The following is a 21,562-nucleotide window of genomic DNA, read 5'->3' as shown; positions in this document are numbered from 1 at the left end:
ACATGGCTCACATTCTGCTTCTGCTAGAGAATTCTGCTCATGGTGCTGCCATGCCCAGCACACCAGCAGGGGCAGCCTGGTCCCAGCCCAGTCTAGCTTTCCTCTCTGTGAAGGTCTTCAGATGGGTCTTGAATGTCAAGGCTTTCGGACACCCCTATAACTCCTTGCAAGTGGACATCAGAGTCACAGCCCCAACTTCTTAAGGAGCTGCTTAGCTTTCTCATTGAAAGGGAGAAGTGGTTCCTTGATCACATGTACCCATATTTCTTTCCACCGAGAGCCCTGGTTCCTTGCCATGTGTCACTCTAGTGAAGCAGAGATGCTTGTCCTATGTTTGTAAATCTCATGCATGGGGAGTGAGATTTTTGGCTTCAATTCACACAGTGTAGACAGGATCCAAACCTAGATCCTGGGCAAGTCCTCACCCTTGATGCAGTCATCAAACCCTTGACAATAATGCTTTCAGGGACTTCCCTCTCCCCATTTCTCAGGTGAAAAACTGCGACCCAGAGACAGAGACTTTGTCAGGGATTCTGCTACCACTGTCTTCATCACCAGCGGTTCCCTCCTAGGTGGAATTCCATGGAGAGAAAGATGGTTTACCCCTCTGGAGCCAGGAAGAAATTTGGGGCCTCTCTTCTCCTAGCCCATTAATGTGGGACAGTAAATCCAAGATTTTGGGGGCACTCATTTGAACCAGGAAAAATGTTGCCAAGGTGATGGTGGCCTGGTCGAGAGCAAACGTCCCCTTCCCAAATCCTGTGTGCACCCCTCCCCCTCTCCCCCATGTGTCTGGCTTTCCTGCCTCCAGGGAGACTGGCAGCTGCAGACAGTGCATGCTGGGTGGGGATGGCGCTGGCTCTGGGTGACACGCAGAAGCCCTGACTGCTACTGATCTCGTCCAGGATTCAGGGCTGGGAGCCAGGCGGGCGGAGATAAGGCTCACCCTGGTGACAGGACCTCCCGCATGCTGTTTATAAGCACATCTCCTGCCATCTGGGCCCTGTCCCCATGTCTGGCCTCCATCCTGGGAGGCCAAGCCGTGTCACACACACACATACACACTGCACTTTGATGCGTCCCAGGCTGGAGTGTTTGGGTAGAAACATGAGATGGAGCAAAAGGCTCATCCCCAGGGACGACCATCCCCAGGCGTCGCCATAGACTCCTCGGAGCTTATCAGAGGCCTTACCCAGGGCTTGTTGGGAGGTGCTGGGCTCCCAGCTCTGCTGCCCCCAGCCCAGGGATGTGACAGCAGCTTGGCAACAGGATATACTGCTCCTCTCCCTAGTGTCCCTTGTGGTCACAGCTCTCTGTTGATTGACAGCATTTCACATCCCTAAAAATTACATTCTTTATCTGAAAAGAAATACCCTGAAATGTTAGCAACAGTAAATGTCTTTGGGTGTTGAGTCTATGGATGATTTTTCTGTCTCTAATTTCCTCTTCTTTCCTCTGAACATTTTCTTCACGAAGCCTATATTACTTTATAACAATAATATTTGAACGAAGTTTTTTCTTTTTTCCTGCCTGAAAGGCAGGATATGACTTCCATGGAGCAGATTGTCTGCTTGGAACAAAGATGAGTGTTTCTGAATTAGCCCCAGACCCACCCACATCCCCACATGCTTCATCCTCCTTTTTGCTCCAGCCCTATTTCTTCCTGGCCGCTGCAGGGATGGTGGTGGTGGGGAATGGAGGGAAGGATGCCCTTCTCTCCATGCTGGGAGCTTTACATACTTTGTTTCACTTATTTGCCAGAAATAAAGCCGGTCGTAAGAAAGAAACACCACGGGGGAGGAGAGCCCTTTGAGGCTGGGTCTTGGCCGCCAGCAGCAGTTCACACATCCCTGCCCCTTGTTTGTCTCACAGCCTTGTCGCCTTCATCACACACCACGTGCTGTCACTACCACTCTTCCGCTGCCCCTCTGCTGAACCCTACAGCTTCTGCTGGACGTGTCCATGACTGTCCTCCCCTTTTACAGATTGTACCAGTCGTGATTCTCTTTAATACACCTGACCTGAGAATTTGACTCTCTGAGCTCATCTCTGGAGCTTTCTCTTTCTCCACTTTGTCCAGTGACAGGAGGAGCAACCGGCTAGCTTCATTATGTCTGTTGTTTTACCAGAAATGTTTGCAAGTGTCAGATGCACAGTCATCCAGCCCACGCTTAGTATAAGTGCTGGATGAGGAGGATGCAATGCTGGCGCTTTGGGTATTGCTACTACCACATGACTGCTGTGGGCCATCCGTGGTCTCTCTATTCCTGGAACTAGAGTCATTAGTGTTTTTACATCTAGTCAGATTAGAGAGCCAATTTCATAAACCCCATAACCAATTCAGGAAACTCATCCTTGTCTATTTCTCTGTCAGTCTGGAAGGACATTATTGTTGAGCTGTCAAGAAGAAAAGCTATCATGGCTTCTAGTTCTTTGACAAAACCTCAGATGTGTGGCCTTCTGTCCCATCATTTTCATATTGTCAGAGCACTTATTGTCTCCCTGGGAGATGCAACTTTCTATATGTTTGCTGTGGCTAAACAAAGAAAGAAGGCATATGCATGTTTCTATAGAAATTATGATTCCATAAAAGATTTTGAGGAGAAGAGTAAGGCAAGTATGTTTCAGAGTGCAAGGTGATTTTGGAGTAGAAAGAATGTCTTTGGGTTGAGTTCCATGGAAGTTTGCCACTGATCTTTGTTCTTGTTTGGACTTCCCTGGTGGCTCAGCTGGTAAAGAGTCCAGCTGCAATGAGGGAGACATGGGTTCGATCCCTGGGTTGGTAAGATCCCTTGGAGAAGGCAAAGGCTACCCACTCAAGTATTCTGGCCTGGAGAATTCCATGGACTGTATAGTCCATGGGATTGGAAAGAGTCAGACATGACTGAGTGACTTTCACTTTGTTCTTGAACTATGAAAATATGAACTATGACTATCTCGGCTAAAGAACAGTTTCTCTTGATAAATAAGTGATTAACAAATACCATGGACACCAAAAAAAAAAAAAAAATCCTTAAAGTTCTATTCCTCTGGAATCACTCTTGGTATCAAAATCTATGTTAGTCATGATTCTGCAGAGAAACAGAACCAATAGAATCTATCCATCATTTGTCTGTCTGTCTGTCTATGAAATTAGCTCATGTGATTGTGGAGGCTGAGAAGTCCCAGTCGGCAAGCTGGAGACCCAGGAGAACTGTTTTTGCTTCCGGTCCACGTCTGAAGGCCTGAGAACAAGGAGGACACGTGGTGGTAGTTCCAGGCCAAGGCCAGGAGAAGACTGATGTCTCCACTCGTGTAGTCAGAACAGGCAGAGTTCCCTTTTATTCAGCCGTTGTGTTCTACTCAGGCCTTTGATTGATTAGGCCCCTATTCAAGGCCTAATGAAGTCCACCCTCATAAGGGGGTACAGTCTACTCAGTCTAGTGATTTCTCTTGGTAACCAGAGCATTTCTCAGAATGTCTATTTACCAAGTTGAGCGGATGAGAAGTCACATGTATTATGGTGTATGTGTGTATGTGTATGTATGGTAGTGTTTAACCACTGCTGCTGCTGCTGCTAAGTCGCGTCAGTCATGTCTGACTCTGTGCGACCCCATAGACGGAAGCCCACCAGGCTCCCCCGTCCCTGGGATTCTCCAGGCAGGAACACTGGAGTGGGTTGCCATTTCCTTCTCCAATGCATGAAAGTGAAAAGTGAAAGTGAAGTCGCTCAGTCGTGTCTGACTCTTAGTGACCCCATGGACTGCAGCCTACCAGGCTCTTCCGTCCATGGGATTTCCCAGGCAAGAGTACTGGAGTGGGGTGCCATTACCACTAAGTTGTGTCTGACCCCTTGTGACCTCATGAACTGTGACCTTCCAGGCTCCTCTGTCGATGGGATTTCCCACAGAAGAATACTGGAACGGGTTTCCATTTCCTTCTCCAGGGGATCTTATCTCTCCAACCCAGGCATCAGACCTGTGTCTCCTTGCGTTGGCAGGTGAATTCTTCACTGCTGAGTCGCCAGGGAAGCTGTGTGTGTATGTATAAGCGTACGTCATATAATTTACTGACTCCCCTGGTGGCTCAGACGGTAAAGCGTCTGCCTACAATGCAGGAGACCCAGGTTCGATCCCTGGGTCAGGAAGATCCCCTGGAGAAGGAAATGGCAACGCACTCCAGTATTTTTGCCTGGAAAATCCCATGGATGGAGGAGCCTGGTTGGCACTGTCCATGGGGTCGAAAAGAGTCGGACATGACTGAGCGACTTCACTTCATATAATTTATTGAGTTTAATTAGTAACTTTTATATACTAAAATTATATTTTTGCATAATGATGATCATATTCAAAATAGTTTACCTCTGAAAGGCAGAAAAGGAAACGAGATTAGAGAGGGATTCACAGAGGCTTCAAATTTATCTATAATATTTTATTTCTCAATAAAAAAAGATTTTACTAAGATTTTATTAAGCTGGCAGTTGTGAACCAGGTGTATTTTATATTATCTCAATACATTATGACATGTTGAAGATATTTACAATGTAAAAGGAAGGAAGGGAGTGAGGGAGGGAAAAAGGAAGGATGGAAAATAGGGGGAAGGGGCAAGAACAGAGGAGACCAGGTGACACCCAGAATGATGCCAGAATCAGGCTGCAGAACCAGTTGGGAGGAGACCCTGTGACCACTGTCCCCAGAATGTCAACCCTGGCCCCAACACCATTGCCACCCGCTTCCAGAATACAGTCTCTGTGGTCCCCCGTCCCTGGATCTTTGTGTCGCCAGCTCCCAATCCCATTCAGGCACATCCCAGGTTATATATCTCACTCTAGATGCCTGGGGGAGCGGGAGGAGAAAGGAGGTAGTTTGCATTTTCACCTTCTCTATGGAAAGGTGGTCCCTGATGCATAATGTGGAGAGTTTCCATAGGGCAAGAAGGGAATGAAGGTTCAAATAACAGTCCCAAATGAAAAAGCCCAGTGCCAACCATGCCTGGGAAGACTGGGCGCCCTCTGCAAGATCCCAAGCTGCGTCTTGGACCACCAATCCTTCCTTCCATCCTGGCCCACCCCCTACTCTATGTTCCCAGAGGGGCAGATGTCCTCAGCCCAACTTTATGGACACCAGAGAACTGGACTTGCCAGAAGCAGAGACTGAAATCCACATCTGCTTAAATTCCAGTTTAGAGAGGCACTTCCCATAGAAGCTTGCACCTCCTCTCTCCGGTTTCACTCTATCAAAGATTTGGCTCCTTCTAGCGCTCGCTTCATCCTTGCCATGGGGGAAAGGCCAAAGAAGAGGTGAACTTTTCCTTTGCTGTCCTGCATCAGAATACTTTGGTGAGCATTGGCTTTACCAAAGCAAACATGGCAGCAGACAGCCAGACATGGCATTGAACAGAGACCTATGCGAGAGGAGGCGCTTTCTTTTCTTCCTAGAGTCAGTGACCATGGGTGTTTCCAGGACCTGGGACAGCGAGAGGAAATGTCTTATTTGAGACTCTGGACACTCTTCAAATTGTTCTGGGTGAACATCTGTATCAATAGTCCACCAATAGAAAAGACTAAAGATCTTGAGTGCAAGTATGAAAAGGGGCAGGGCCAGGGTACAGACGTGCCTAAAGAGAAGGTGCCTTGGTGCCAAAGACATGGGTTGTGTGTAGAACACTGACCCTTCTTCAAACCATCTGACTGTGTATTCAAGGCTCAGAGAAGAGTCACATTTTCTAAAAATTCAGTAAGAGGCATCTTTCATTTCAAGCTTCTGCCTTTGTGTAGCAGACACAATACTCTAGTGACAAGTGCAGGTGAATTGAATTTTGTTTTGGTTTTTCCCCCCATAATAGTTGCATACAGCAGAAAACTAATGTGTTAGTTATCAGAGGTGAAAATAAGCATAATGCCTGATCCTGAACTTGAAATTGCATAATGTCAGCCAAATGGCTTCCGATTGAATTACATATTTGTTTTCCTTGTCTTTTTTTTTTAACTCTTATTTTTGTGAAATCTCCATTTACCTGTGATGATAGCTTATTAGTGGGCTACTTTGGAGCACACTAAAATGAGAGCACTTTCATTTAATGCACCACTGCCTTACTCACAGGTGCTTAGATGCTCACCCCAAAGCCTTTAGCATTTATCTCCTCTAAACCTAGACTCTAGGATATATCTTTTTCCAATTCATTTTTTTAATGCACAGAATCAGAGCCTATGTGTCTATTCAGGAGAATGGGGGCTTTTGTTCAGTGAGTAGAGCCCAGTATTGAAAATGGATATCATTTGAGCGTTTCCTATGTGCCTGGTGCTTTATATAGATTATATCTAATCCTCACATCATCTGAGGAAGGGAGATATTATCCTCACTTAACTGATGACAAAACAGCACGTTAAAGGAGATGATAGACTGATTGGAAGGATGAGAGAAAGAGAAGGATAAACAATAAACCCTGGGGTTTGGCCTGAACACAAGGTGGATGGTGTTGCCCTTAAGAACTGGAAACCTGGGTAACAGGGATTAACTATGGGGTGAAGATCAAAGGGATGGTTTAGAAGTCATTTAATTTGAGAAGCCCCACTAAAGGCCAAGTGGAAATATCAGTCACAGGGTTGATGAATTTAAGAGTTAAGAGAGTGTTGAACTTTTGTGCTGGCCTTGGAATCAGTGTACCTAAGTAACCACACTCAGTGCCAGCTGGCTAGCAAGTGTCTGAGCCCAGAGTTCCCCCCCGCCCCCACCACGCCTTTGCTGGGCTTTAAGCCCAGCTTCCCCCTCTGTCCCTTATACCCTACTCCTGAGCCCAGGGGGAGGACGGATGACATTCAGAGTCAGTCACCCTTGCTGGGGCCTTTAGGCTGGGAAATAATTATAGATTTTATGATTACAGGAAAGGATAAATTTATCAAAGCAACATATACATTTCTATGCCTCATTTAGTTCCACCTAAACACACTAGAAGATTGAAGGCTGAAATTCCCCCATGAGAGAAGGTTTCACTTCCTTGCTTTAAATCAGAATTATCATGAGAATTGCCATCTCATCCCGTCAGCCAGAGCTCTCTGATTCTTCTCAGAGTTCTCACAGATATTCTTACTCCCATTTCCACTGAAAAGGACTCTGAAATTTGGTGCTTAGATTGCCATGTAATCTCCTTTCCTTTGATTTTGGTCCAGACCAGCTCAATTCAGAACACATTTATTAAAAATGTATGTGTGTCCAACCTGATGGAGAGAAACAAGGGTGTGTGCATTATTCCCTAAAATGAAAGTTATGATGTCGGGTCTGTCTAAGAATCCTATTGGGGTAGAACGAATTGCATGACCATCAGAGAAAGCTACGTTAAACCACTTGTAGCTGGACATTGCCCACTACCTTTAAGGAAACCAGCCACATCCTGAGCCTGTCTGTCTGGCAGTAATGGCGGTAAATGTGGGTTTCTGTCCTGTAGGTGGTTTCTGGTTACCATGGGTATATGGCGTGGCCCAAGAGGGACTTACTCTTAAGACAGAAGAAGGATGCCTATCTGCAAGACATCATAGGAGAACAGAATGAGGGCTTAAAATGAAGTCAAAGCCTGAGCATGTAACACCAAAAGAACTTTGCGGATGGAGTTGAGGGGGCATTTGAGGCCGCCATTCGGCCTAGGTAACGTTAGTCTACATAAAGGTATCTTAAACACATGAGTGCATATGAACAAGTTTAAAAATCAGGGATTTGAACTTCACGAAATCACTGGTCCCTTCAGTACCTTCTCTCGAATCCTCACCCTGACTCCAAACACTGAGACTGTCAAGAGAAGCCAGTCATGTCATCTTTGAGTCTAATATCCTCCGGTGGTTATTCTTTAGAGCAAGAACCAAGCTTTTGGTGTAGAATTCCAGGTCTTTATTCATCTGGCCTCAGTTCACCCAACTCAGCTCCCACCAAATCACCTTGGCTGTCCCACCATCTCCACTTCTTCTTTTTTTTTTAATTTTAATTTTTACTTTATTTTACTTTACAGTACTGTATTGGTTTTGCCATACATTGACATGAATCCACCACAGGTGTACATGAGTTCCCAATCCTGAACCCCCTCCCACCCCATATCATCTCTCTGGATCATCCCCTTATACCAGCCCCAAGCATCCTGTATCCTGTATCAAACATAGACTGGCGATTCATTTCTTACATGATAATATACATGTTTCAGTGCCATTCTCCCAAATCATCCCACCCTCTCCCTCTCCCTCAGAGTCCAAAAGTCCATTCTATACATCTGTGTCTCTTTTGCTGTCTTGCATACAGGGTTATCATTACCATCTTTCTAAATTCCATATATATGTGTTAGTATACTGTATTGGTGTTTTTCTTTCTGGCTTACTTCACTCTGTATAATTGGCTCCAGTTTCATCCATCTCATCAGAACTGATTCAAATGAATTCTTTTTAATGGCTGAGTAATACTCCATTGTGTATATGTACCACAGCTTTCTTATCCATTCATCTGCTGATGGACATCTAGGTTGCTTCCATGTCCTGGCTATTATAAACAGTGCTGCGATGAACATTGGGGTACATGTGTCTCTTTCACTTCTGGTTTCCTTGGTGTGTATGCCCAGCAGTGGGATTGCTGGGTCATAAGCCAGTTCTATTTGCAATTTTTTAAGGAATCTCCACACTGTTCTCCATAGTGGCTGTACTAGTTTGCATTCCCACCAGTAGTGTAAGAGGGTTCCCTTTTCTCCACACCCTCTCCAGCATTTATTGCTTGCAGACTTTTGGATCACAGCCATTCTGACTGGTGTGAAATGGTACCCCATTGTGGTCTTGATTTGCATTTCTCTGATAATGAGTGATGTTGAGCATCTTTTCATGTGTTTGTTAGCCATCCGTATGTCTTCTTAGCCATCTGTATGTCTTTGCTTCCATTTCTCTGTGTCCACGCAGCACTCCTTCATCCTTCTGAGCAGCTGGCTCTGTGTTGCTTTTGTTCAGCAACCGCCACACCTCCTTGAGTGAGGAAGCTTATCTCTCATCCATGAACCACTAGGGCTCAACACAATGACCCGATGATCATACACTCTTCTAGCCCAGCCCCAGGATTGTTGGCTTCTCCAGCAGGTGTTTACACAGTGGTCACCTTTCCCCCAGACCATCAAATGAGTATCCATGACCTCAAGCTTCTCTCAGGATCCCCATTCCACCAGGGAGGCTGGGCTCTAGGCCTTTCCAGTTGAGTCTCTAGGAACATGGATTCTAAAGGAAACTTGCTTCAAAGCCTTGAGACCACAGACAGTTCTTGGCCAATTCTGATTGAGAAGGTGCCTGTGGGCCTCCCTCTCCCAGGTCATCTGGGGAAGGGTTTTCTAGATGTAAAGGATCTGAGTCCTCGGCTCTCATGCCCGTGTAGGTAGAGGGAGCCGGCCAAGGGAGATGAGTGACTCCAGTGGACTGCTTGTCAAGGTAGTCAGTTCCAGATTCTCTCCCAAAAAGTCTTAGTAAAGGAAGACAGAGTGACTCAGAGCTGTTTCCTCAGAAACACGGCCACAGGCTGATCCTCCCCATATAGTCACTTTTGTACTATTTGTGTCACACACCTGCTCCTCACTGGATGCTGTACCCTGGTTACCTCCTCACATCTACACACATACCAGTGAGTTCTGAGTCTGCCCTGGATACAGGGTCTGACTGTCTCCACCTACAGAGAAAAGGAGTGGTGTCCATGGAGTGCGAAGGATCCCTGGGAAGGGGGTGGAAGTGAAGATTACAGACCAGCAAAAATCAAGAGTCAAATGCCCACTGTGCCTACGGAGACTGAGCTCTTTTTCCAAGCTCCTTACTGTGGCCAGACCAGACCCTCGTCGGCATCCTTTACTTACAATACCTCCTTCTTCCGCCGCAACCCCCCACCACCTTAGCATCCTCAAAACCACTCTGAAGGGGCCATTGTGACCTTTCACAGAGCAAAAGGAAGGTATTGTTCAGTAACTTTCCCCGAATCTCATGGTTAGTAAATGCTGAAGCTGGCATTTCACTCAGGATCTGCCAAGTCACAGTTCACGTCCAGCCACCATGATAAGAGGTGGCCTTTGGAACCCGGGAGACTGGTTTTTCTTCTTCGTCTCACACAACTGAGCATGGAACATAGTTCTCTTAGCAGTATTTGTTGGCATGGAAATCCACACTATGTTCTTTGCAGTTTTGATCCAAGATTCAGGAGTCCTCAGAGTTCAAGGTCAAACACATGGCATTCACTCATGTGCGAAATACATTGTTATCCATCTCTGGGTTTGGATTTTCCTGTTAAAATTTGTTTTCCTTGCCTCCATACTTGTGCACATGTTTTTCTCTCCCTGGAATGCCTTCTTCTTTCTTCTTCTTTATGATTCCTCATTCTTCAAGGTCCAGCTACAGCATCTCCTCCGGGGTGACCCCTCTTCGGCCGGATATGCCAGGGTAAGGCCCTCTGTGTTCAGGTGTGCCCCGTTACTGAGAGCCACGACGTGGAGCCAGAGTGGGATCAGCAGCTGCCACCTTCACGTGTAACTTTGTTCTGCACAGAGTGGCAGGCTGCGAAGTGGATTCAGCACAGAGGAGTGGTTAAAGATGCTCTCCCCTCGGAAACTTGACTCTGGGGGAAGACCCAGCTCACTGCTTCTGTCAGTCCCCCTCCCTCCAGCTCCTGGAGGAATTATGTAGCAGAGTAGAGCTCCTGCGAGCACGTGCGCATCTGCTGGCAGAACTGAAATTCAACTCCTTTAGTGAAGCTAATAGGCTTCTGCTGTGGGCACAGGGTCAGGAGAAAAGTGATGGCTGAGGAGACACCTGGATGGCACCAGCAGACTGGGCTTTGCAGCTTCCTGGGGAGCCCAGGAATGGGGTCTTGAAAACCCTCCTAGGAGGACTCTGCAATTTGCCATGAAGCCCCCAGCCACAGGATTTCCTCAGCTAGAAAGAGCTCCCGCTGCAAAGTCTGGCTCTATTTCTAGAGTGGCCCACCTTCCACAGCTGAGTGCTGTGGGCGTCGAAAGGCCTGGCCCTCTCACCCCAACTGCTGTGCAGGGTTCCCAGCTCTTCGAGTTCCCTGTGGAGTTGGCTGAACCTTCCGTGGAGACCCCACTGCACCTTACCTGCTCCTTCTGCCCAATCCAGCTTCTTTCCCTGCCCGCCTGTGGAGCACAAAAGGGCTCCATGATAGACATTTGGCTTACCAACCTCTGTCTCAAATTCTGCCTCCCAGCCAGTCAGCTTGAGACAACACCCAGAGCGATTTTGCCGTAAAATGTTGTGGAAAATGAGAAGACCAGAGGGGCCCAGTCCTCCGTCAGTGGGGTAGGCCTGCAGCTCCCCTGGTCAGTTGCAAATGAGGAATGGTTGAGGCAGGCAGATGGGGGGTCACAGAGATGCAGGGTGGGTTTGTGAATGATCATGTGCATGGGTGAGTGAGGTGGCCTGGTGGCCTGTGTGCTCGCTGGGGGCTGAGCTCATCCCAGTCTCTCAGTGAACCCATCGCTCACCGGCTAGTGGCTCCTTCATCCCAAGAGGGGCCTCGGAGGACCCACCTAATTGCTCATCCTCTGCCTCTGCCTGGGTAGAGACAGACTCCATCCGGTTCTGAGGGGTCTTCAGATGGTGCCTGGTCTGGCAGCGCTGGAGGAGGCCCTCCTTCTGACACATCTCTGCATCCTGTCCCTTTCCTTTTAGGCCCTTTTATTAACTTGCTAGACCTGCCACAGACTGGGTGAATTAAATGACTGAAACCACTGTTGCCCAGTTCTAGAGGCTGTAAGTCCAAAATCTAGGTTTTGGCTGGGTCGGTTCCTTCTGCTGGGTGGAAGGAAGGGTCTGTTCCAGGCCGCTGTCCTTGGTTGCTTGTAGGTGGCCGTCTGTTGCATTTTTCACATCATATGCTTGTTCCCTGTGTGCTTGTTTGTGTCCAGAATTTCCCCATCTTACCAGGACAGCGGTCATATTGGATTAGAGTCCACCCTCATGACCTCACTCTAACTTGGTCACCTCAGTAAAAACCTCATGTCCAGATAAGCTCATATTCTGAGGTTCTAGGATTTAGAACTTTAACGAATGAGTTTGGGGTGGGGGCGCACCGTTCAGCTCACAAGCCTGGCTTCTTCAAGCCAAGCCTGGAAAAGGGGTGTGGGGACAGCATGCTGCCTGTTTCTGCTCCCTCTTTCCTGGAGTCAGCAGGAGCTCTGGGGACTGACATCTGAAAGCACTTTGTGGGACAGCCTTCCCTTCAGGGGTCCCTTTCCATGGCCTTGGCCATCCCTGTAACTGACACTTTGGAAACCTCTGCATTTCCCATCTTCTCTCTTTCTTGCTCAAGACCAACACAGTGTTACACCCCTCCTCTCCTGTAACCTTTAACTTATGGTGTTCCTAATCTAACCCTCACTTTGTAGGCTGGATTACTGTTATGGATTTTTGAATTTGACTCTTTCCTGCAAGTTTCCTCATCTTTGACGTAATGTTCTGTTGTGGGTGGATGCTGGGCTTCCTTGGTGTGGATATTGTCAATTATCTGATGACCCAGATTGGGCATAGGAATCCGCTGGAGCCAGTGGGGTAGCTCGACTCCCTAGCAGTACAGGGATGGAATATTAGAACCCATTGGCTTTGCTGGCTTCTCCCTTGAGCCTACCTTGTCTCTCATATGTTGTTAGACGGCAGCTGCTGTGGTTTGAGTTCTGACTTTTCTGCTATAGCGCCCACCTTGGCACCCCACATTTTCTCTCCTCAACTGCAGAGAAACTGAGCGTTTGTCCCTGGGTCTCTCCCTGGCACAGGATTGAAATGCCCACAGGATTGTGACAGGCATGGTTCCAATCCCTCCTCTCCCCCTGGGGCCTTGGGTAGTATCCTCCCATCCTGGAGCTGCTTTGGTTTCCTCTTATAGAATGACTTTGATGGTAACTATTGCACATGGTTGACCTGAGGATGAATACCATGGGAGTGAAATTCAATCAGGAAGCACAGGGCCAGGCACGTGGGCGGCTGTTGGGAGTATCTGTTCTTCAGAGGCAGCTGGGAATAGGTTGGTGGGGAGACAGGCTGGAGGAGACTCAGGCTCATACTGCCCCCAGAGCACAGGTGCACACACCTGCCCAGAATGGCCCTGACCCTTCATATCACTATCTCCATCCACCCTAAACTGCTTCCTGGATCCCGGGGCAGCAGAGCTATTCAGAGGGCCTCTTAGGGAACAAGGCAAGGTGGCAGCAGTGTGGTGCTATGAACTTGGAAAGCGCTGCCCACCCTTGTCATGTACATACCCTTCACCTGTGCCAGCATCTCAGCCTCTCTGAAGTCCCACTGCCATGAAGAAAGTGCGGCTGAGCCTCCTCCAAAGACTGTTGCTGTTGCACTGGCCTTGGTTGCTGCATGCAGGCTTTTCTCTGTGGCGAGTGGAGGCTACTCTCGAGTTGTGGTGCCCGGGCTTCTTGCTGCGGTGGCTGCTGTTGTCGTGGAGCACTGACTCTAGACGCAGGGCCTTCACTAGCTGTGGCTCACGGGCCCTAGAACGCTCAGGCTTCAGTAGTGGTGCATGGGTTTAGTTGTTCCATGGCATGTGAAATCCTCCTGGACCAGGGATTGCATCCGTGTCCCCTGCATTGGTGGGTGGAATCTTATCCACTATACCACCAGGGAAGTCCTTTCCCCAAAACTTTTGACCTCACAGCCTTTTAACTGAACTGCCAGGCAGGACACTGGTGTCCTGAGGGCCTCCTGGCACAGTGTGGGATCACTGGGTCAGGTGTGCCTCTGGACCCTGCCTCCTCTCTGGCCACAAAGGCTGAGGCAGCACGTCTGAGAAAATATTGAGCCATCCAAACTACATAAACCCCATTCTCCCTGCCCCTAGAGCTTCCCTTTCCATAAGTAGATGAAAAAAGTATCTGTTGCAGAAAAATAAAATGCCTTATATGGCAGACCAGTTGGCTGGCTCTCTTTGTGGGGTGTGTTGGACCAGGTGTGAGTAAAGCTCCCATTTGTCAGGAGCTCACTGCCTTAGCAGCTCCCTGGCTCTCTGAGCCTGCTCTTCCTGGACCTTCTGCCTCTAGGCTTTGAGATGCCCCTTCCCCCTGGCTGGTGGCAGAGAGGACAAAAATATCCAAACTCCTCAAAGCCAAGCTGACCTTGGAGATCAAACCTCTTTCAGTCCCTCTCCCCTCCCCAGGAGGCTACTGTTTGTCCTGGTGGGAAGTGAAGCCAGCATGGGTTGCTTGACCCTTGGGCCTCATTTCTGCATCTACTGCTGAAACCTCGGTGGCAGGTGGGGAATGCCCTTGGTCGGTCGTGCCTATTGCTGCCCCTGTGAGCCTCTGTTGTCCCTCCAGCAGGATGGATTGCCTTTCCTCCCCATCCTTAAATGTTGCAATCCCACCACATCATCCTCCCAAATTAAGATTAAACACTTCCTTCTGCTTAAAGTCTTCCGTTTTTCCTTGTGCTGATCCTCTGAACTATCCTTGTGATCTGGCTTAGGTCATAACTTCTGTGCGTGATTTTCCCCTTCCTATCAGGCTACAAACTTCTCAGGGGAAGCCAGTCTTACTCTGTTTATTGAGGACCAACCATGTCCCGGGACCTTAAGTATTTTGTATTCTAATCACTCTGGGGAGGGGGAGCATCTTTAGCTTCATTTTATTAATGAAAACATTAGGGTTGGGGACTTGTCCAAGGTAATGATATTTCAGAGGTGTCAGGGCCTGAATTTGAACCTTGATCTAACTGCAAACTTCATGTTATCACTTGAAGCTTCATAGCATCAGTTCTTTTCTCTTTTAAATAAGATTTTGACAAAATTCCATCCCCAGATTTCCAAATTCTATTCCCTTGCAGTAAGGGAAATGCAACTCCATCATCCATTTAAATGTAAGCAGTTTTGTTGAAGTTGTAGATGCAGAAGTTAAACAATGACCTGAGTGGATGGAGATGCTGGCAAACTTCCTAGACTGTAAGGTTAGACTTTTCGTGTTGGATGTTTGTTATACTAATTAGTACCAATAAAACCAACCTGCTCTGCTGTGATTTTTCTGACCAGAGGAAACTTCCAATCAGAAGCCTTTGTGGCCCTTCATGACTCGTCTTGACTGATGGAAGGAGAGTACCAGTCATACTCAGGGGACCCCTCCAGGTCCACCAAGGTTTGCAAAGCTGCGCTCAGCACACAGGGATGTGCTGAAGCATAATGGATCATAGCACTAGCTCTCAGGCCACAGAGTCCTGGTGGGACTTTAACAGACTCTGAGCACCACATCGCCCCTGGTTAAGCAGGCTGTCTGGAGAAGGCCGGGGCATCTGTGCACAAAACTCTGCAGGCTTTGAAGACAGCTGAAGGTGGGCATCACTGGTCCCTGGTGGTAAAGACCCAGGCCATAGGAGGGGCAGTGGAAACACAGAGGGATGCCCAGCCTGGGGTCCTGTGATGGGCCCAGAAGAGCAGGACAAACTACCTTAGAGAGTGTTCTGGGGAGGACAGGGATCCCAGGGCAGGGGGGTGACTTCCTGGCTTCGAGGATACTTTTGAAATTCTAGGGCTATTACAGTATGGCTCCATTCTCCATCCAAAGTGGAAAAGAAACTTCAGAAGAGAGAAGGCGACCTTTGCAAACAAGTTTAAGTATCTGCTATTCACCAGGCCCTGCTAGTACAAAGCCTGAGGCATCCATAATGGCAGGTAACAGGTTGCTCAGTGTGATGCCGAGCCTTGTAAGTCCCGCAGACACGAGCCACTCAGTGCTGATGGAGCAAAAAGCCCTTCCAGACTTAGCACACCTGCGAGGCCCTGGCCCCCCTGCTGGTGACCTCATTAATCCCCACGCCTGTCCCAGTCCTCCTGATAGCCAGTGGTTCATTGGTCATTTCTGATTCAGTCTCCAGAGAAGTTGTGGCTAGATCATAGGAGGCCAGGACTTGTACCCTCAACTCCTGGGTTTCAGATTCTACTTCTGTCACTTACAAGCTGTGTTTCCTTGAGTGATTAATCTTTCTGGATTCCTGTTTCCTTTTATATAAAAGACTTTTACAGTGATTCCCAGGTCACAGGGCTTTGGTAAGGGGGAAGATGAGTTAATGCATGGGTCAGCAAAGTTTTTCCATAAAGGATTAGATAGGACCTGTTTTTTTTTAATTTATTTTTTAATTGAAAGATAATTGTTTTACAGAATTTTGTTGTTTTCTGTCAAACCTCAACATGAATCAGCCATAGGTATACATATATCCCCTCCCTTTTGAACCTCCCTCCCATCTCCCACCCCATCCCACCCTTCTAGATTGATACAGAGCCCCTGTTTGATTTTCCTGAGCCATACAGCAAATTCCTGTTGGCTATCTATTTTACATATGGTAATGTAAGTTAACATGTTACTTTTTCTATACATTTCACCCTCTCCTCCCCTCTCCCCATGTCCATAATTCTATTCTCTATGTCTGTTTCTCCATTGCTGCTCTGAAAATAAATTCTTCAGTACCATATTTCTAGATTCCATATATATGCATTGGAATATGATATTTATCTTTCTTTTTCTGACTCACTTCACTCTGTATAACAGGTTCTAGGTTCATCCACCTCATCAGAAACTGACTCACATGCATTCTTTTTATGGCTGAGTAAGGATTGATGTTGAAGCTGAGACTCCAATACTTTGGCCATCTGAGGCAAAGAACTGACTCATTTGAAAAGACCCTGATGCTGGGAAAGATTGAAGGCAGGAGGAGAAGGGGACGACAGAGGATGAGATGGTTGGATGGCATCACCAACTCAGTGGACATGAGTTTGAGTAAACTCTGGAAGTTGGTGATGCACAGGGAGGCCTGGGGTGCTGCAGTCCATAGGGTCACAAAGAGTCAGACACGACTGAGCGACTGAACTGAATATTCCATTGTGTATGTGTACCACAGCTTCTTTATCCATTCATCTGTCTATGGACATCTAGGTTGCCTCCATGTTCTAGCTATTGTAAGTAGTGCTGCAGTGGACAATGGGATACGTGTGTCTTTTCCAATTTGGTTTAGATAGGACCTATTTTAGGCTTCTCTTTCAGTTCAGTTCAGTTGCTCAGTTGTGCCCGACTCTTTGTGACCCCATGAAACACAGCATGCCACGCCTCCTTGTCCATCACCAGCTCCTGGTGTTTACCCAAACTCACGTCCATCGAGTCGGTGATGCAATCCAGCTATCTCATCCTCTGTTGTCCCCTTCTCCTCCTGCCCTCAATCTTTCCCAGCATCAGGGTCTTTTCCAATGAGTCAACTCTTCGCATGAGGTGGCCAAAGTATTGGAGTTTCAGCTTCAGCATCATTCCTTCCAATGAACACCCAGGACTGATCTCCTTTAGGATGGACTGGTTGGATCTCCTTGCAGTCCAAGGGACTCTCAAGAGTCTTCTCCAACACCACAGTTTGAAAACAATTCTTCAGCACTCAGCTTTCTTCACAGTTCAACTCTCACATCCATACATGACTACTGGAAAACCATAGCCTTGACTAGATGGACCTTTGTTGGCAAAGTGATGTCTCTGCTTTTTAATATGCTCTCTAGGTTGGTCATAACTTTCCTTCCAAGGAGTAAGTATCTTTTAATTTCATGGCTGCAATTACCATCTGCAGTGATTTTGGAGCCCCCAAAAATAAAGTCAGCCACTGTTTCCACTGTTTCCCCATCTATTTGCCATGAAGTGATGGGACCAGATGCCATGATCTTCGTTTTCTGAATGTTAAGCTTTAAGCCAACTTTTTCACTCTCCCCTTTTACTTTCATCAAGAGGCTTTTAGTTCCTTTTCACTTTCTGCCATTAAGGGTGGTGTTATCTGCATATTTGAGATTATTGATATTTCTCCCGGCAATCTTGATTCCAGCCTGTGCTTCTTCCAGCTCAGCATTTCTCATGATGTACTCTGCATACAAGTTAAATAAGCCGGGTGACAATATACAGCCTTGACATACTCCTTTTCCTATTTGGAACCAGTCTGTTGTTCCATGTCCAGTTCTAACTGTTGCTTCCTGACCTGCATACAGGTTTCTCAAGAGGCAGGTCAGGTGGTCTGGTATTCCTGTGTCTTTCAGAATTTTCCACAGTTTTATTGTGATCCACATAGTCAAAGCCTTTGGCATAGTCAGTAAAGCAGATTGACTATGCCGTCCCTTTAGTCGCAGCAACAAAGCAGTCGTAGGTGATACATAAACAAATGGGTGTGGCTGTTCCAATAAAACGTTACTTACATAAACAGGTGGTGGAGTAGTGGGGTTGTGTGGATTTAGGCCTTTGGTAACCCCTGAATTAATGCATGTAAAACAGTATAGGGCCTGACAGAAGGCAACCCATGAACAATGATGGTTGTTAGTATTGTCATTATTCCTATTACTAGTCATATTCAGGGAGAGCTGAGCAAAGTCCCCAGGTTCTAGCTGGAAGGTGTGCATGCGGGGATTAGGGATCCAGGAGATACTGGTGGGTGGTACGGAGTGAGACCATCCCACAACCATCATGTGACATTTCAGAGTACTCTGATGTTCTCAGACAGCTGCAGTGATAGAAGTAGTGTTAGCACAGGGCAAGGCAGGGTAAACGTATGTAGGGTAAACGTGTGTGTGTGTGTGGTGGGGAGGGCAGGAGAGGAACATTTAACATTCTTTGCCAGGCGGATCTTTGTGCAGTCATACAGGAACTCCCTGTCGCTATTTGTCACTTAGATTCTCTACCTGTAACTGACAGAAAAGCCCTTCACCTTTGTTGTTGTTCAGTCACCAAGTCCTGTCCAACTATTTATGACCCCATGGGCTGCAGCACGCCAGGCTTCTCTGTCCCTCACCATCTCCCGAAGTTTGCCCAAGTTCATATCCAGTGAATAGGTGATGCCATCCAACCATCCCGTCCTCTGTCATCCTCTTCTCCTTCTGCCCATCACCACAGCAGGTCCCTAATTGGAAACACTGCCCTGGGACAGTTGTCTCCTTGGTTAGAAACATGTTTGGGACCTTCTGCAGCCTCTCAAAGACACCTGGGGCTGGGGAGAGCATGGGACCACCTCTGTAACTGGCCCATGGTGTAACTCCTTCTGATCTCTCTTCTCCAAGTTCTAGAATATTCTCTAGAGCCTTTTCTCATTGGCTTTCAGACTCACTGTCTCTGTTTCATACTAGAACCCAGGGCTGGGGAATCCCATGCACAGGAGTGTAGGATATCTCGACAAGATGCCTGCATGATGGTGTCTTTAGGGGAGAATTGAGAGGCTGCTGCCTCAAGTATGTGTCAGGGATCCTTCCCTGGGGATCACACTCAGCTTCTACACAGAAGACCCTGGCAGAGGAAAAATAGACTTTTATAACAGCCCCATATGCTGATCTGTCTAGATAAAGCCTTGGGAAAGAACATTATTATCCAACAGTGATGCTGGAACATTGCCCAGATATCAATTTCTGGATGAGTCACCACAGATTCTGCGAGAATGGGCCAGACAGATTCTGAAAGGTCTCAGAGCTCTTGGCTCATTTGCAGCCCAGGTCCAAATGTCTTCACTTTGCTGAGGAGACTGAGGGTCATGCCATGGTGTGTCTGGCTTCCCATCCCATAGGCGGGTAATGAACCTTCCGGGCCCAGGACCAGAAGGCCCCCATCTACTCCTGCACCTCAGAGTCACACCTGGTTGGGGGGCCTGTGCCTCTTATCCATGCTAGTGGTGTCTGTCCTTGCTGCTCACATCTGGGCACCCAGCCCCTGGACCAGGCCTTGGTCCTTGGTGGCTGCAGGTGCATAATTGCTGACCGTGAAGGCACATTCCCCACTCTGTTCTACCAGTGGGATCTCCTTGGAGAAATTTAAACTCTTGTGGCCTTTGTCAGTTGGGATTACAAAGTAACTGAAAGAGGAAGGGGCAGAACATTTGAAAATAACCCCTTGCATCTGTCCAGGGAAGCTGTCTCAAGCTGGGTTCTCCCAGAAGCAGGTTTTGATTGCAGGTGTTTGGTCTTGTGGGTGATCAGGGAAGCACCTCCTGTGGGATCCCCAGATGGCTCTAGGGGCAAAGAACCCACTTGCCATTGCAGGAGACGTAAGAGCTGGGTTCAATCCCTGGGTCCAGAAGATCCCTCGGAGGAGAACATGGCAGCCCGCTCGGTATTCTTGCCTGGAGAATCCCATGGACAGAGGAGCCTGGCAAAGAGTCAGACATGAATGAGGCAACTTAGCACACAGGGAAGCACCAGCAGGGGGCCAATACAGAGTGTGAATTCAAGCTCTGGGTATGGAGGCACAACCCAAGGGGGCCTCTGGGAGACTTGGGGTCGTGCCACCCCAAGGTGTGGAGCCAGAGTGTGGACCACCCTCCCACCTCCTTGCTCGCATGCCTCACAGGTGTCAGCCCCGCCTACAGGATGCTATGCAGAAGTGCCAATGAAGGCTGGCCCACAAAGATGACTGCTGGTCCCTTCCTCCTTTTGATGAGTTGGGAAACTGAGGCTCAAAGCAATTAAGGGACTTTCTGATAAGCAGGCAATTTGAGTTTCAAGTCCGCTCCTCTCTGGCTGCAGAGCCCTGCTCTCTCTGCCATGCTTGTGGGTTCCAGCACTTTCCTCGAGTGGAACATGGGATGAGAGGGCCCCCCAGCAGAATCTTCCCTGCCTTCTTCTAGGCCTTCACTGCCCTGGTGAATTTCCCTTATAACATCCTTCCTCCTCCTCCTTCTGTTCAGGGCAGTTCACTTTGCCTCATTATTATTTCATTGGGCTGAGCTTTAGTGAAACACAGCCCTTAATTTGTTTATTTAACATTCCTGGTCTGCAATTGCTGATAGAGTAAAACTGATTAATTAATTAATTGTAGCCTGCCACGGTTCCTGCCAGATCACAGCGGTGTTCCAGACACTGATGGGAGCTCAGGCGGAGGGGGCTGGTGACAGATGGGTCATGGAGCCCTGGCCTGAGGGCAAGGCAGGGAAGGGACAGGCTCGCTTCTCTCAGTCCTGCCTTTGTTTGCCAGGTTCTGAGGTCACTCAGGCCTGGTTGAGGCAAGAAGCTGGCCTTCTCCCTAGCCACTGGGAATCCAGACCCACCATGCTTCTTTGCGCAACACCTTTGGCTGTATTTGGGGACCTAAGATTCACTTTGGTGTCATTGTCTTTCTGCCAGATAATCCAGAAGTCCCAGAGAAAGGGTTGCCTGCATGGAGCTTATCTGAAGTGGTCTTTGTTCTAGTGGGCTTGGCTGGGATGGCTGGGAACTCCGGGGAGCCCCAGCCCCTCGTTGCCAGCCAGTCTTGTCAAGTCCAGTGCCCCACGGCTAGAACTCAGGCAGTTTCTTCCTGTTTGAGATCAAGGCTCTGCCGTCCTCCAGGAACTGGGTCTGGAAGGATGATGACCTTTCTCTCATCCTACAGTCATGTGCTGACCCAAGAGCCTGGCCCCCAGGATTCAAGTTTTGCCCATCAGGTTGTCCTCCAGTGAGCTCTTCTTGTATCACTGTGACACTGAGCAGTTGTCATTTGTTTCTAAATTCGTGGTTATTAGAATGCCTGTTATGTGCCAGACTCTGTCCTAGGCACTAGGGCACAGATGTGGCCCTTGTCTTCAAGGCGCTTCCTCGCTTCCATC

At 48.0% G+C, this 21,562-nt stretch overlaps 1 protein-coding gene and 1 long non-coding RNA gene across 2 annotated transcripts in view; both read left to right on the top strand.

Moving 5' to 3' along the window:
* LOC121816492 (uncharacterized) overlaps positions 1-21,562 on the top strand; it is a 251,071-nt gene that overhangs the window by 208,488 nt on the left and 21,021 nt on the right. The gene's annotated exons all lie outside the window — the stretch shown is intronic.
* LOC121816491 (cytochrome c oxidase subunit 6C-like) lies at positions 2,419-2,640 on the top strand. The gene has a single exon (XM_042231747.1). It carries the CDS (start codon positions 2,419-2,421, stop codon positions 2,638-2,640), a length of 222 nt encoding a protein of 73 aa, XP_042087681.1.

The sequence above is a fragment of the Ovis aries genome, chromosome 14 (assembly GCF_016772045.2).
Source record: "Ovis aries strain OAR_USU_Benz2616 breed Rambouillet chromosome 14, ARS-UI_Ramb_v3.0, whole genome shotgun sequence".
Lineage (NCBI taxonomy): Eukaryota > Metazoa > Chordata > Mammalia > Artiodactyla > Bovidae > Ovis > Ovis aries.
The sequence above is the reverse complement of the archived record's forward strand: the minus strand, read 5'-3'. Positions and strand labels throughout refer to the sequence as shown.